At 34.9% G+C, this 18302-nt stretch overlaps 1 protein-coding gene across 1 annotated transcript; it reads left to right on the top strand.

The window, feature by feature from the left end:
- The first annotated feature begins 1499 nt into the window (after positions 1-1499).
- LOC129004936 (uncharacterized) lies at positions 1500-13778 on the top strand. The gene is made up of 8 exons (XM_054433656.1): positions 1500-1562; positions 3374-3519; positions 4002-4181; positions 5985-6171; positions 7934-8052; positions 8744-8877; positions 9270-9387; positions 10943-13778. The coding sequence occupies exons 2-8, from the start codon at positions 3405-3407 to the stop codon at positions 13090-13092; spliced, it is 3003 nt and encodes a 1000-aa protein (XP_054289631.1). The 5' UTR covers positions 1500-1562; positions 3374-3404; the 3' UTR covers positions 13093-13778.
- Positions 13779-18302: the final 4524 nt, after the last annotated feature.

Here is an 18302-nt window from a genome sequence, read left to right as displayed (position 1 = left end):
ACAGGGAGGGTAGAAGGTGTTTTTTTTTTTGTAAAATGTTAATAGTTTAGTAGAAAATGAAAGCATTTTCCAAATTTGATTAAAGTATGTTTATAAAACAAGCAAACTACGACAGTTTAAACTTATTCTCCATAAGAATAACATGGGAATTTTAAATTTACAGTTTTTGGAACTTTCTCCGTAACTATTAGGCGCATAATAACGCTTAAATATACTAAATTATTTGTTTTTTTAAGCTCTACAAAATGGTTTGAAAAGAAAATGCTAAATTTTAAGTTTTTAGGGTCAAAATGGGAAATTCAAATTTTTACCCCATAAAACCCCCCATAAACCCCTGTTCCCATAGTCCGATCATGCTGGTTCGCGAACTCGTTCGAATAAACGTAGGTTTATACGTTTGTACCAAATTTAATCTAAATCGGACGATTTTTGCTCGAGTTATCACGCTAATGGACACATATATAAATATATATATATATAGGGACATATATAGGGATATATATATATATATATATATATATAGGGACCTCAAAACGAAAAAGTAAATCGGTCCCGGGTCCAGGTCTTACCATGAGTACTACGGTAATAGCTCATTCCCTAAATTCGCTAAAACATTAATTTTAGTAAGTACTTAGGTTATGCTGCCTGAGGGAAGATAGGCCTATTGAGTTGAGTTTTTTATTGCATGTTGATAGCTTAGGAATGAAATGAACAAAATTTCCAAATTTGGTTAAAGTATATCCATAAACAAGCAAACTATAACAGTTTATTTATTCTCTATAAGAGTAACATTAGAATTTTAAATTATATTTTTTTAAATTATCTCCGTAACCGTTGGGCATACAACAACGACGCTTCAATATACAAAATTATTAAGGTTTTAAGCTTTACAATAGGTTTGGAGAGATATTATGAAATTTTGTGTTTTTAGGGTCAAAAATGGGAAAAATCAATTTTTACCCCATAAACCCTCGTTCCTATAGTCCGATTATGCTGGTTCGCGAACTCGTTCGAATAAATGTAAGTTTACACGTTTGTACTAAATTTCGTCAAAATCGGATCATATTTGCTCACCCTAATACAAATATAGTAGAGAAACCCCACAATTTAAGATGCAGTATTTTATATATCGATAGCAATAACAATGTAAAAACTTTGAATGGGGTATAACAATAAACATCATTAATTGAAAGCATTTTTTATATTTTTTTCATACGTATGCGTCCATAAAATACGTAAAAATATGTATTTAGCTTCTAAGGGCCGTGATACGATCAAACACATCGGTTCCGGATCTAGGACTCACCATAAATACCACGACAGTAGTTGCTACTTTAATAAAAAAAATCGCTAAATCTAAATACAGTAACTTGTCTAAGTCACCTAAATGCCAACTTACACATGATGTCATGACCGTTTTATGTAAAATGAAAAACTGGAACACCTCTGTTATCACTATAGCAATGATAAGGTCAACAGAGTCTCTGAACAGTATCAGTGTGCTATGTACTCTGTGCTAGTGTCAACCAACCAATGCTGCTTCATGCCTACGTTGGAACTTTGTGAGTCCTTCCTGGTTTTACAGCAATAATTATAGCTTAGTGTTTTACATTTACTATTAAAGATTGAACGCTCAGTACGTAGGACACCCGTTTTGTTTGATTTTTATGTTAGCGACTGTCCTTATGAATTCAAATTGTTTAACAACTCACATTTGTAAATTAGGAATGCCGATCCAAAAAAATTAAAAGAATTCGTTATAAGCTTGTTTATTAATATTTATAAAATATTGCAGCCTTGTAGTTGATTACATCACAATCAAATACACCAGCGGCGAAATTGCAGTACCAAATAACATGGATTTACAATACCTGCCAGCAGTGCCAGCAGTTGTATTACGGATAGCTGATATGTATAGTCGAACCACATTAATGTATCACTCCAATGTATTAAACATCCCTCATTCTTGGAAGTATGCATGAACAAGCGTTTTAAAATCATGCTCAAATGCTTATTGTCAAATACAGAGTCAAAATCCGGGAAATGGTTCTATGGGTCAAAATAAAGAGAAAATGATGAATTAAACTTTTTACAAAATGGGTTAGTTAATAATATATGCACCAATTTGTATTTTACACGTATATACAGTATTTAAATTTTTAATTAGTTTGTTCGAACAGATCTTTATGAAACTTGTTATTTATGTCAAGGTAAAAGAAACCTTTGTTACCAAAAATTAATTTTGTCCACTTCAAAATTCAAAATGGTGCCCATTAATGTTTTTATAAATTACATTAGGCATAATGCCGCAACCCCTAGCCTGAAGTAATGTGAAAAACATTGCCGGGCTCGTGGCTAGCGTCTTAGAAAAAAAAACAACAAAAAACTATGAACTGCCATGAAAAAATATGAAGAACACTTTTATTTAGCATTTTTAATTTCCTATAAAATATCACGACTTTTAGTTCAAACAAACCAAAATGAGGTGCAACCTAATCAGGACCTACATAATCATGTAGCTTGCCCTTATTCTACCTCATTTTACAACAAAAATCGAGATATTTCAAATATTTCTTTATTTTTCATCTAGGGACTTACTGATGCTTATGCCTACTGATCTTTGGAAACACTGTGACGTGGTTTGGATTCATAAATTGTGATTTCGTTCAAACTACCAAAAATAATGATCTCATTTTAGATTTCACGCAAAAGGAGTATTTCGTAGTAAAGAAGACTAAATAGTTTTAATATTATGTAGTAAAAAAATACTTGGTTTGACAAATCTCAAAGCTAGCTAGCTAACGCTCATTATAAAATAAGTATTTAGATCTGAGTACCTAACATATGCCTAAGCCCTGTGTTAAGCTAATCATAATATATACATCAGATATGAAATATTGAAGTTAAAAATGTTCACTAACAAAGCTTATCATTTTGATTTGTAAACTTTAATAAAATTCCCATAGATTCTTTCATAAAGGTCGCCATCGTATTACTCAATAGATAAGAGGTGTAATAAATATATTTTCAAGGTTGAGAGACGATATTTTCATTGTTCTTGATAGCAAGCATACAGCTACGACAATGAACTATTAGTTTCCCCTAGAAAAGATTTAGTGGGAACTACTTTCTTGGTTCAGTAATGTATTATTCAATTTTTAATAAATTCACCATGATAATTTATCATAATGGAATGGTAAGGTTTCCTACAGTAAATAGTGGTTAGGTATTGTCATAAGTGTAAATGTGAATTTGTTATGACGTCGAATTTTTAGTAGTACATGAATTCTCTACCAAATTATCTATATTTTATAATCATAAAAAATATTAGTTAGTTTTTAGTGTTTTAATGTGTTTTATTTTGTATTTTTAGGGTGACATTGATGAACTGAAACTCTTTATTCATGCTACTGCTTCTGTTGCTGAGTGTTTATATTCTGCCGAATGTCTACACAAAGCCCGTTCATCCCCTCAACCCTGTGGAACAACCCTCGGAGTGCTACCTCTCCCCGCCGTCACGTATGTAATCAACCGTTAGCATCTATTTAAGCCCGTAGTAGATGGGTATAAGCTACAGCTGGTCCATATAGGTTGGATGTCCACTCTATTTATTACGTTAATATGTACGTCAACGTTGTCATAGTCAATTTAATCCCTTTTACCTATCAGGAACCAATAAAAAAAACCTTAGCCATAACAATTTGTAGATTATTATAAAAATTAATTCCTTAATGGATTGCACGGTTGGTATGGTTTGACGAATCTTGTATTTGGAAGATATCTTTGGGGTAGTCCTAAGGTAGAATTCAACCATTTAACGATGTGGTAACTTGCCAATGACCAAACTAAACAGTTAGGTTCCTATGTTATTCTATTTTCATATCGTACAATATCATCCATACCTTAAAATGGTAATAAATGATAATTTTTTCGATTGGACACTCAAATCATCATCAGACCCAATGGGCGAGTTTTTTGATGGGATTAACCTGTTTCCGCAGCCCCCAAGGTGTACCACTGGACCCCAGAGAGCCCCGTCAACCTGTGGGAGCTGTCAGGGAGGTTCCAGGGAGACTTGGTGAGTCACCAGGTGGTGTCCCGGGGGGAGCGATGTGTCCTCAAGCAAGGCGTTGACTACTGGCCTGAGGCCGTCGTCCCTGTGTCCATCGGCCCTGGGTTCGGTAAGTGAAACAAATTAATAAATTGTAGCTGTAATCTGTATAAATACACATTTGTCAATAATCGGATTGGTTTAGTTTCATACTTGTTGAAATTGTATGCAATAGAGTATTACTATTCGGAAATTGTGTTTGAGTTTATATTATTACATTCTTATTACAGATACGATTTTATATAGATGTATTCTATATTAAAATATGTTTCAAATTGTCTGTGGCTAGATTTATTATTTACTAACAAAATGGTTGGCTCCAGATATACACCCTTCAATCAAATGTATTATTTTACTAAAGAGAATTTATCAACATGGTTTTCATTGTACATAAACCTGAAAAAGCAATATATATACACAACCATCTATTCTAATTATCGGCATTTTTACAATATTAAAATTCTAATTAAAATATCGATATTAGTATTAAAACGCCGATAATTAGAACAAAATAACCTATAAAAATTTAATATTATATTTAGAATTGATTAGATTTTAAATATATTATTACGTTATTTTTTGTATTGAAACAATGGAAAAGAACAACCTTTAGTGCTGTGGTACTTTGAATAGATTTTCAAACAGTCTTATTGGTAATTTAAATCTGTTGTGGTTATTATCCACAATTGCTTATCTTATACTTAGGTTTTATTTGACAATAGACAAATATATTATTAAAGACTACAAAACTGTACATTCAAAAATCTTTTTTTAATGCCTTCAGTATAAAAAAGGTAAAAATCATTTGAGAAAAGGCCTTGGAGATAAATTGAGGACTACTTATAGAAATATTTAAAAGTGGCTTAATGCCACATCATACTGCATTTTCATCAACGATGCTACTTGTACTTACCAAGAAATAGTGACAAATAACAGTACTTAATGCGTACGCACAGACATAAAAGCATAAAGTCATCGTTCAGTTAGGACTTCTTCGGCTTTTGTTGAGTATGAAATAACATAAAAAAAAACTCTACGCCATCTCAAGCAATGTACAGATGATATCTAATCTTAAAAAGATGGTCACAGTTTCGATAGAGAAATAAAAAAAAACGCAGCAAATTTTGAAGATTAATTGTGTATAAACCAAAACATAGGTTGACCTAGTTAATTAATTCTAAAAACTCTATAATTTTAAGGGAACAATTACTTAACAAAACGTATTACAAATAATTATAAATGTAATTCTTAATATGTGAATATTTAAGCGAAAATATTGTGCTTATTAAAGCGTAGATTATTTGGATCGTTGCGAGTCACAGGAATTACCTTCAATGATTGAAGGATTGACTATATGACAAGTGGACGTAGCAAATCCTCTCTGGCTTACAGAGTAAGCATGTACACACGCTGTGATCACCGTAAGCCATATGACAGAGTTTGATCAGGTTATTACATCTGATAACAAGATGGAAATTACAAATACAAATGATGCAATGACAAACTAGTGTGCATTGAAGTGAATACAATAACGATACAATTCGGATTTCTTAACATTTAGCTTTTACATGAAACATAAATTTTAACAAATTTTTTTGTATTAACCTCAGAAGGATCAAGGAAAATGTTTGGGTTGTGTCAAGTCATATGGGAATTTTAAAAGGAGTATCAGTGATATTTAGCTATTCAAATTCTTTTGGAAAGTAAAAGAAGTGTTTGGTGGGTTGACATGGTCGCACAATGAAAATGCTTAGTAAATCCAAACAAAAACAATTACAAAGGCAAAAATAGTTAACAAAACAAACATTTTTAAGCCTCTAATAATTTCGATTAAATTCATTATATCAATATTTATGGAATATATTAATTCTAGGATTTAAAGATATGAACATTCTGAAGAAAGCTTTGCGGATAATCGAGGATAAGACGTGTATTCGCTTCCCACCTCGACAAGAGAACCACACGTCCTATGTGGAGCTGAAGGGAGACTTGGGCTATGGTGAGTGCTGGTCCTATCTTGGGAGGATCAGTGGCAACCAGACCCTCAGCTTAGGGGAAGGGTGAGTATGATGTAGGCTACAGTGTAGAGAGGGCACTATTTGAGGCTGGAAAATACTACATGGGACTACGATTAAGAGTGTTTATGGATAATACTAGACTTACCATGGTTTTGGAATGAAAATGGACTACAGTGGACATAAGCCACAACAGAGTGTGCTGGTGTCATAGTTAACAAATGTTGTAAATAAACGTTTTAAACAAACATACAGCGTGGTAGAAAAGTCCCGGAACGGTTAAATATTTTAAATAAATAATGCAGATAGAGCTAAAATACTTGGTACAAAGTTACAGGGCATAAAACTCTATTTTAACACATATTCAGTGATTCAATAACTCTTCAGGGGGATGTCCCACAAGGAGTCAGAAGAAAATCTTAAATCGAAGCATAGGTCAATATGCGCATCAAATTAAAGGTCTTTTTTAGTAGAATACATTGCCACAAACCGAACTTCAAAAGGTTGATCCTGCGCAAAATGACAGTTGTTCAAAGAGTCATTTAATTTACATTGCTATTATACGCTTTCTCCTCAGGGGGCCTAGGAATCGGAAGAAAATTGTTAACGTAAGAATAGGTCGATATGCACACAAAATTAAAGGTCTTCACTTTTAGATTACGATGCCGTAAATTCAAGCTCAAAAGAATGCCTGAGTAAAAAATGGCAGTCGTTCAAAGATTCAAAATGGCGGATTCAAGAAATCTTTGAACATCTGCCATTTTGCGCAGGATCAACCTTTTGAATTGCAGTTTGCGGCATTGTATTCTACTAAAAAAGACCTTTAATTTGATGTGCATATTGACCTATGCTTCCATTTAAGATTTTCTTCCGACTCCTTGTGGGCCGTCCCCCTGAAGAATTATTGGATCACTGAATCTATATATAAAGCCAAAAGTACCCATGCACTTTTAAGAAAACTACAAGTCGCACCCCCCATTAACCATATACTTAAAATGTTCGTCATGACGAGAAACCTTGCGCAAAATTATCCATTTTTTCATAAATTGCCCTTTACGGTCATCATTGATCCAAAGGGAACTTTCCATATACTTAATGTTAAAAATACCTCAGCTGTTCTTACGTGTATGTTATTCTTTCAATTTATTACCTTTCTGGTGTGATTATTTGTAATGCTGCATTCTGCTTTGTTTATTTCAGCTAAACTTATCATAGTTTTATTAGTACTTGTGAAGTCAAACGGGTTGAAGCCCGTGGGTAACAGCTAGTATGTGTTAAAATAGAGTTTTATGCCCTGTAACTTTGTACCAAGTATTTTAGCTCTATCTGCATTATTTTTTAAAATATTTAACCGTTCCGGGACTTTTCTACCACACTGTATATTGTAACCTACACCTCAGTTATCTCAGTAACAAAAACTAAAGGCTGTATGCTTTTAGTATTCGCAGTTAATGACTCACTGAACCATGTTCTTTGGACTCACATTGGATACAGCTTGTCAAAGTGTATGGGATATCTACTTCAGTATCAAACATGTATGTATATATAAAGTCCATTAGTTAATATTATGTAAGTATTTTGTGAAAAGCCGTGGCGTATCCCAAGAAAAATAGGGACATAAAAGATATTGTCAGAGGGCAAATGAAGATACAGAATTAAGAATACACGGTGTAAAGGTAATTTAGTTAGAGAAAGATGATAGTAGACCTATATAATGAAAGTGAAATAATTTGATATTGCATAATCATATCACAAAATTTAACTTGACATTTTTACATGGGACTAAATGTACACGTCTGTATCTCAGGTGTGTCAATCTTCACCACGCCCTGCACGAGATCTGCCACGCTCTAGGTCTGGTGCATCAACACAGCTCTCCTGACAGAGACGACTACATCAACATCCACTGGGAGAACATAGACCCAGGTATAGACGCAGACGTGGACGTACTTGCCAAACCTGCGTCCTTAATTACACAATCTGTCAAAAATAGAAAACAATGTATATCATTAATATCCATACCCCGACCTTGAATCACTAAATAAACATGTAACCTCAAAGGTCAATCAACTCTGATAGGAAGGGATAATTTCCTTGAGTTTAACTTTTTTACATTCTAGCCTAAACTATGATTTGGAAATAAAAATATCGCGTTATTCAAGAGGAGACTATAAAATTGTTTTGACTGAGATATTTTTGATTTTACCATGGATAAAACATAGTTCCTTACCAACCATTTTGGTGGTAATCACAACTCTGCTGTACCACAACCACGAGAATACAGTATATGTAATCATCTGTTACAACTGATATGATCCAAGCAGCTGAAACAAAAGTTACTCGTCTAACGATTGGTTTTTCACAAGTTATTAGTGTCACAAGGAGTTATGTGTGCCTTTGTAACTCCACTTAAGTGGCCTAAGTTAAAATTCTTCATGTGCATAGCAAAAAACAAGGATAGCTTTAAATATTTTCAATAATTGTGTGACCCTCCTTCTTCCCTTATTGGCAGGGGCCTCTTAGAAGTCCCTGGCTAAAGGTTTGAATATAATACTTGTGAAGCAGAACTGTTCGGATTATTTCACAGTGATTGACTTACCTAACTTGTTCATTTCAGATTTCGTAGAATGGTTCGACAAGTACACCTGGGACGAGTATACGGACTTCGGTCTAGGCTACGACTACTACAGTGTCATGCATTACAGTGCCTACATCGCCTCCAGCAACGGCAAACCTACTCTGTCCGCAAAGGTTGTGGTCAAGTACAAACCCAATGTGTATATACTGTAGTTTATTTATAGTAATGTGTGATAACAGCACAGTAACAACATTGCCCTCATTACTGCTTCGAGGATACTTTTTATTGCTACCGAACCAAATAGATATTTTACTTGGTAGAATTAAATAGCAGTGTTAACTACTGATGGGAGAATTGCCGGTACGATTCTGAGAAATGTCACTCACTGGGTGTTTGATGATTCGAAACTATACCCTACTGAACTTGACCATTCCCTTTTAATAAATAGTCCTGGCTAAAAGCATCATTCATAGTCAGTAACAAAGCTATCATTTCATCCTTTCAATATTCACATCCAGTCATCCTCGTAAAATACAATCTTATCTAATGAGAGAATTCTCTTCAGGACCCGGACGTGAAGATAGAACCACGCACGACGTTGAGTGACAAGGATGTGCAGAAGCTGAACATGATGTACTGCAGCGACGGCGCGTACGCGAGACAGTTCAACTACAGGACGTTTGGTAACTAATTACTCTACATCAACAATCTACAGTAATGCTACGGAGTAGTGGCTTGTAATATAATTTTAATTACGACTATTGTAAATAGATTTTTTAAAATTCAGCTTAAAGATGATGACAAGGTTTCAGTTTAGTTGAGATATTCTGTAAGTTAAAGTGTACATCGACTTTATATCCCAGAAAACTTAGACCCAGGAATTTATGTTTCCATGAATTATATTTTGCCTTTGACTTTGGAAATTGCTATGAAAGCCGAATAAGAAAACCAATAAAATTACTATTTTACTCTGAATCAAACTTGGTACCTACCAGATAAACATACATAGCATAATAGGCTACTTTGGCTTTGTAGTAGACCAAAACTGAGGTGTATAATATTGTGTATATTGTTCATAGTGCTTAGATTATATCTTGTATCATTTCAAAATTAACTCTAGTAGTGTGCAATTAAGTGCTTTATAACCTAAAAAGGCCGAGGTTTGTTTTCTGAATGACGTTAATCCCAGTTTCTTGAAATTAAACCTGGGAACATGACGCAATTAAAACACCCCTCATCGGTCGAATGCTGAAGTATCAACTGAGCTTCAACCAAAGCTTCAATTGACATTCATAAAGTATATTTCATTCCTCCATGTTTTCTGAGTTAATCAAAAGTTAAAGATAAGTTTCAGGAAAGGGTTACGTGTTTTACGACATATTTACTTTGACCCCAATGTAGGAAAGTTGTAAGTGGAGAGTTATTTACACGTGGTGTGCGTATGTCGTATATAGGCCCGAAGCTCCAAAGCACTTTAACCCGATCAGCTCGTCCGTGGCTAGGGACCAAAATGCAACCCTTTGAAAGCTTTGATCAAAGTTCTATCCCTCAATCTTACGGCTTAGCATATCTTGATAAATCTGTAGTTTTCAGATTATATCATGTTTTGAGAATATTTGTTGCATTGAAGATTAGTAACAACAAATGAATTTGTCATTTGTAGTAAATTATACATTTCCCAAATAAAAGATTGTGCAAATTCTGCTTAAAAAGGTATTTTTAGAGATTTTAATTCACATAGTAGATCAATTCATATTTGTATCAAACGTAATGTTAAGGGAACAAAATAAACTTTTTGCCAACACTGCCTGAACCAAATTTGACTTTATTATTTTTTCAATCGCATGATAAACACATTATTGAAAAAGAACAGCCACTAGGCACTGTAATGATTATATTCGTGTAACGTTATGTAAAAAGTTTCAATAGTATTCAATTATGATTGCGCGTTACTTCCTATGATTTCATACTATAATCAGTATTGGATCCACTTATAAATAGGATAATTAGGAGAACTACCCTAATAACAGGGTGACTATCCTAAATTTTTTTTGACGTATAAAAAAATAAAACCTCTGACAAAATGAAGCCTTATAGATGAAAACCTTTGTAAGTAATTTTAAATGTAATTGCTGTAAATATAAAAAAAGATGAATGTACCTACAGTTTTCTAATAAAACAATATTTTGATAATTTTTTAATATTTTGCAATTTATTCACCCTGTCCACCTCTCACAGGAGGCTATGTCGTGGACCTGGTGGATGACTTGTCGCCCTTCACACGTCACATGATCATTCTGCTGACCGCCATCTTGCTCCTTCTGGTGACGTCACTGGCAGGCAACTGGCTGTTCTCCAGACTTCTTGTCAGGAAGACTGTTCCAGACAACCCAGAGGACGGGAGAGATCCGGAAGATGGGATGGGAAAAAACATTTTCTTGGAAAAAGAAGTCATATTGGAACAGGTGTTGACCAAACCAGATACAAAAAAGATTTTGAGGTTAGTGGAATGTGAGAAGGTAAATGAGTCATCTAATAGGATGTCAATGGGAAAGGAAATGGAGGAGTCGCAGGGCCAGGAGATGATAAATAAAAAAATAGGGAATGATATGGTCAAGGATGTAAAGGTGCCAAGGAAAGAAGGGGATGCAAATTTCGAGGACCAGAGGGTTCCGGAAGAGGTGATGAGGGAAAACTTATATCATGGTGAAGAGATGGTAAATAGTGAAATAAGAACCAAGGGGAAAGATATACACAATGACGTAATGCTGCTTAAGGAGAAAGAAAATAAAAAACGTAAGGGAGAAGGAGACACTGTACGAAATATAGATAACACTGGTGCGACTAAAGGAACAAGCGAGGAGAAAAAAAACAATAACGAAGAGAAGATGAAAAATGAGTGTACGATCAACGAAATTCAGATTGACTGTGAGAAAGTGGTTACGAATGTTGGGGAAAGTAACAGGAACAATGAAATTGATAATGATGATGTGGATAAGGAGAAGACAAATAATGAAAATGCCATAAAAAAAGAAACGAAGATGGATGAGATGGTGAAGGAGGAAATCCTCAAAGCGATTCAGATGGACAATGGGAACGTGACAATGAATTTGCGTAAGGAGGTGGAGATCAACAGGGACAATATAGTCGAGGGTAAAAAAAGTACCCAACAGTATAAGATTAACCAGGAGGAAGTAAGGAGTGTTGAGAGCAAAGGTATTCAAATTGATAATGGGGAAGTAGTAAAACGTGCTTTGGAAGGGACCAGTAGGGAGGATATTAAAATGGAGGATGGAACCAGGTATGAGAAAATGTTGATGGATATGGTAAAGAGCAAGAAAGATAATATTGATGAGGAGGATGTGAGGGGCAAGTACGGCAATATGGAGACGCTGATTAACCTGGAGGAGGTAGTAACAAATAAGGGAGATACATCAATCAGGGAAAGTGTACGAGAAATGTGGGAAGGGTCTGAGGAGGAAGTGATGACGAAAATAAACGAAGAGGAAACCACCCAGATAGAAAAGATTGTAGTCAAGGAGAATATTGAGGAAAATGATAAGATGTCAGGGGAGGAGGAAGTGAAAATTGAAATTGTTATAAAGGAAGATGAGACTTTCAAGGCAGAAAGAGGAGAGGAAAAGACAACCGAGGACCTGGAAATGGTTATAGCAAAAGAGGATGAAAAGGCTAAGGAAGACGATATAATGATGAGGTATGGAGGTAGGATGAAAGAGAGTAAAAAATCTACAAAGGGAGGTTCAATAAAAAAGAACGACCGGGCCAAGAAGATACTAATTGAAAGAGGGAGGGAGAAGACAAGAGACGAAGATAGTACCAGAGAGGAACGAACAACCAAAAATAATATAAAAATAGGAAAGGGGGCAGGGCTATTTGAGGATAACAACATGGCCGAGGAAAGTGAGGTAGAAAGGTGGAATGAGGATAAACCAAAATACAATGACATAGTAAAGAATATTGGGGATAAGACCAAGGAAGAACGAGACGCCAAAAATAAAATATCAAAGATGGTAGAGTTTTTTGAGGATGACGACAGGGCTAAGGCGAAAGATACAGAAAGATGGGAGGAGGAAAAACCCAAATATAATGAGATAGAAAAGAATATGGGGACTACAAATAAACATCTGGATGTTGATGATAAAGAGATAACTAATATAAATGAAGCAGTAAAACCCCACGAATCTGGCAAAGAGGTTGGAACAAGAAAGGGAGGAGGATCTAAGAAAACGGACTGTGAGAATGTTGATAAAGTGTCGGTAAAGCGGAAGGATAGTACTAAAGATGTAGAGATTGGCACGGAAAAGTCGACGAACAATGGAAATGATACAAGAACACCACGGAGAAGGAGGCAAAAAAGGAAAACCTAAATTCGAAATGTAAAAGTCAATGGAAGAGGGAATGAAGAAATAAATCGAGCAAGTTATGATGTGTCGTTTAAAAGCAAAATTATAAACGACAGTTAAAAATATTTCAGTTCACATAATTTCAAATTCTGTTAAGTAAGCTGGAGGTTAATTTTTTACAGTCATTGAGATTAAAAATATACTTACTGTTGAAAGTATTTCCATATCCATACAGCCAATTACACCACACACAAATTAATATAAGGCATAGAAACTAAGTAAACAAAAGAACATGTTATTTGTAATCAGACATTTATGTATAGTGCAAGATATGGTATGGTTATACTGTTTATAATTTGTAAACCCACAATAAAACACACGAGTTTACATTTTACAGGTACATACTTTTAAAACTGTTATGTTCTTCTAATTAAATATTTACTGAAGCAAAACTCTAACCAGAGTCGTATTTGACCGTGATATTTTATGTTTTTAAGTTGTTATATATATGTTTGTTATCTGATTTTTTATTATTTGTTTGATCCAGGTAATACTGAGTCTCTGTTGGAAATTGAAGATACAAGTTTAGTTTTATCAGCTTTAACAGCTTTAACAGAAGCTTTTATGAATTTATTTAATATCTTCCTTCAGTAGTATTCAATCCTGTTGATAATTATATTTGACAATATACGTTAAAAGAAATATTTTTACCCAAGAGTTCTTATTACTTGGTCCAATTTGCCAATATAAAATCATTTCCTGTCAATATAACTATAATCGACGTTAAAGTTGGTAAATTATGATTACCTTGTGATCGATTTCTGGTTCCCTATCAAGTACTATGGGAAAACCAGTAGACAAAAATGTTATCAACACCAGGAGTTGCGACAAGAATAGCATATTACAAATATCATAACGCCACGAACTAGGATGATTACACTATTGAAAGATATTTGGTTTTGTATCGTGAGATAATACTCATTTTGCTAACAGACTGGTTTGTTTACATTACTATAACGGTACTTCAATATAAATACAACAGTTAAGCAATAGTGTATTCAAAATGATATGGGTTTATGAATTCGTTACATTAACAAATATATTCGCCTTTGTGTTTGGGTGGAGTTGTAAACTGTAATGCTTTTGTATAATAACCCAGTTAGTTGGTCATGCTATTTAATACACTTACAAACAAAACTTCTTTGAAACAATGATGAATTCAATGGAAATTGCAAAATTCGTTGCAACTAAAAATAGTTGATAAGTAACTATTCGAGCGATAGTGCAATTGAAATTATGAGTGATAGTGAATGTATTTTGACGTTAATGGTATTTGTTTATATACTAATACTCTACATCTCAACAACATTGAGAGCAAAATACGTGATTTGTATCTGGGGGATGCTGCTGAACTTCCTGATTTCAAGTAATGTGAAGAAAAAGTGAACAAATAATTCTTATATTAAAGTAAATTTTACAAGTACATATAAATTATAAAAATATTTACAATTATACACTTGGCTAAATAGAATTTGAGTAGTAAACAAAATAACAAACTCATATGTCAAATGAATACGTAAATAGATGTATAATACATTCATATACACGTGTAATACTCTGCCTGTGGGAAATAGGTACGTTGATTTCAATGGATGTATAAATGAGTGAAATTCATGAAAAAACAATAATAAAATAATATCCATTTTGATAGCTGAGTAAAATTTAAATGAGGATAGTTCTATACTTAACTTTGTTGTATGTTATTAGATTAAGGACTGTTTACGTTTTTGGCGAGGGAAGACCCAAGCCCTCGTGAGTATGATTTAAATTGTAGGTATTTTGTGTTGTTCGAAAACATAAATTTGTGCCAAAACTATGTTTCTTATTATAGTTTATTCAGACATAAAGATAAGTCAGAGTGAAGTTTTACAAAGTAATACCTCTGTTATAGATGAAACACTAGAAAGACTTTCTTTGAACAGTAATTTTATCTTTGTTCTTAGTTATTGTGAAGGCGTCCCTTGAAACATTACGAGAAGGAAATGTTGATGGTTTAATGTTGTTAAGCTATGTCATTTTTATTATAAACCATTCTTTGTTAGCCGTGGCGTGAAGTACCGGTTCTCATAATAATTTATTATATTATGGTTTAATTCAAATTTGTCCTAACTACATAGCTCGCCTTGCAGTTCAAATATAGTTTTTTTAAATCCACTACATATGTTTCGCTAAATATGGCATTTTCAAGTGGTTTACGGATACATCATATCCAAATTGGACAAGTTAATTTTTTTTGTTTTATAAAGTTGAACACAAAAATACATCGTTTTATTTATTTATTTATTTATTTGTTACAAACGGCGATACACCAATACAAAAGTAATACAAATATGATGGGTTGAAAACAATGTCCAGTTTCACAGTTTGATTTAACACAGAATGAATTGAAAACAACTACATCCAACAAACAAAGTATATCAAAGTATAACAAAGTATATCGTAACACGCAAAGCAGTGCAGCGTTCAGGTTAAGTGTTGTAGGCCTACATGTTTAATGTTTTATTCGTGCTACAATGAATACATTTTTGTGTTTAACTTTTTTTTACAATTTAATGTGTCCAATTTGGATATAATGTTTATGTTAATCACTTCAAAATGCCATATTTGACGAAACACATGTAGTGGATTTAAAACAAATTGGAACTGCAAGTCGAGGTATGTAATATAGTCCAATCATATAAGGAATTTCCCGGGAAAAAATAACCGAAGAATTTTTCTCAGTGGTTTCTTATGAATTTTTTGGCGCTGAATCCGATTTTAAACTTTGCCACCTCGTCAGAGGTGAGCTAACTTCAGAAATCACGAAAAACTAATAAAATACTGTACTTGTTTGACTTTCTTGCGTATAACTCACAAACGGAGTTTTTTTCGTAATAACTGCCATTTACTAAATTAAAGTACACTAAATTCCCTACAATATACATATAATAACTTTATTTCTACGATGTTCCAAACTGACACTAGAGCGCGCACAAAATTCATCCAAGGGATATTCTCTAGCTAGGATTGATCACCCGGATCAGAGAGTAGCCACATGAAGCAGAAGCCTGCACAACAGTTGCATTAAGGTTAGTCTGACCCACCTCGGTAGTCAACTGTACCAAGGGATATTCTCTAGCTAGGATTGATCACCCGGATCAGAGAGTAGCCACATGAAGCAGAAGCCTGCACAACAGTTGCATTAAGGTTAGTCTGACCCACCTCGGTAGTCAACTGTACCAAGGGATATTCTCTAGCTAGGATTGATCACCCGGATCAGAGAGTAGCCACATGAAGCAGAAGCCTGCACAACAGTTGCATTAAGGTTAGTCTGAGCCACCTCGGTAGTCAACTGTACCAAGGGATATTCTCTAGCTAGGATTGATCACCCGGATCAGAGAGTAGCCACATGAAGCAGAAGCCTGCACAACAGTTGCATTAAGGTTAGTCTGAGCCACCTCGGTAGTCAACTGTACCAAGGGATATTCTCTAGCTAGGATTGATCACCCGGATCAGAGAGTAGCCACATGAAGCAGAAGCCTGCACAACAGTTGCATTAAGGTTAGTCTGAGCCACCTCGGTAGTCAAATGTACCAAGGGATATTCTCTTGCTAGGATTGATCACCCGGATCAGAGAGTAGCCACATGAAGCAGAAGCCTGCACAACAGTTGCATTAAGGTTAGTCTGAGCCACCTCGGTAGTCAACTGTACCAAGGGATATTCTCTAGCTAGGATTGATCACCCGGATCAGAGAGTAGCCACATGAAGCAGAAGCCTGCACAACAGTTGCATTAAGGTTAAGGTATAAACATCAATTACAATCTTTTACCCCTAAATGTGACCTAATGATACCATATAATTATAAAATAATCAATATTAATCAAATAGAGTTCGTTGGGTGTCTAATCCAAGGATTTATAATGGCGTTTCCTACGTTTTCCAATAGCTTAAAAAAAATGATGAATTTTGTGCGTGCTCTAGCGTCAGTTTGGAACATTGTAGAAATAAAGTTGTTATACGTATATTGTAGGGAATTTAGTGTACATTAATTTAGTAAATGACAGTTATTGCAAAAAATACTCCGTTTGTGAGTTATACGTAAAAAAGTAAAACAAGTACAGTATTTTATTTGTGTTTCGTGATTTCTGAAGTTAGCTCACCTCTGGCGAGGATTCAGCGTCAAAAAATACATAAGAAACCACTGAGAAAAAGACTTCGGGAATTTTTTCCTGAAAACATAATCTTTTTCCTCATATGCCTGGACTAATAGTTTAGTCTATACTAAGCCGATTAGGGGCTTCAAAATAGAATTTAATTCAAATTTGTGTTGAATAATGTTTTTCGACAAAACACCACATTGTAAAACTTAATCTAGTACCAAATAACTGTTCCTGAACAATTGAGACAATATTTTCGTTGCAGTTACACCCTTAACAGCTATATTGGTTGCATCGTAATGCAACCAATATACTGTTGCAGTAGTCTATGGCGACTGTGGTTGTTGTGTAGTTAAGCAATGCGGCTACACTCGGACAGCTCAGACTAACCTTAATGCAACTATTGTCCAGGCTTCTGCTTCATGTGGCTACTCTCTGATCCGGGTGATCAATCCTAGCAAGAGAATATCCCTTGGTACAGTTGACTACCGAGGTGGCTCAGACTAACCTTAATGCAATTGTTGTCCCGGCTTCTGCTTCATGTGGCTACTCTCTGATCCGGGTGATCAATCCTAGCAAGAGAATATCCCTTGGTACAGTTGACTACCGAGGTGGCTCAGACCAACCTTAATGCAACTGTTGTCCCGGCTTCTGCTTCATGTGGCTACTCTCTGATCCGGGTGATCAATCCTAGCAAGAGAATATCCCTTGGTACAGTTGACTACCGAGGTGGCTCAGACCAACCTTAATGCAACTGTTGTGCAGGCTTCTGCTTCATGTGGCTACTCTCTGATCCGGGTGATCAATCCTAGCAAGAGAATATCCCTTGGTACAGTTGACTACCGAGGTGGCTCAGACCAACCTTAATGCAACTGTTGTGCAGGCTTCTGCTTCATGTGGCTACTCTCTGATCCGGGTGATCAATCCTAGCAAGAGAATATCCCTTGGTACAGTTGACTACCGAGGTGGCTCAGACCAACCTTAATGCAACTGTTGTGCAGGCTTCTGCTTCATGTGGCTACTCTCTGATCCGGGTG

Source organism: Macrosteles quadrilineatus, unplaced genomic scaffold (assembly GCF_028750875.1).
Source record: "Macrosteles quadrilineatus isolate MER2022 unplaced genomic scaffold, UCM_ALF_1.0 Scaffold_13__1_contigs__length_4303367, whole genome shotgun sequence".
Taxonomy (NCBI): Eukaryota; Metazoa; Arthropoda; class Insecta; order Hemiptera; family Cicadellidae; genus Macrosteles; species Macrosteles quadrilineatus.
The sequence above is the reverse complement of the archived record's forward strand: the minus strand, read 5'-3'. Positions and strand labels throughout refer to the sequence as shown.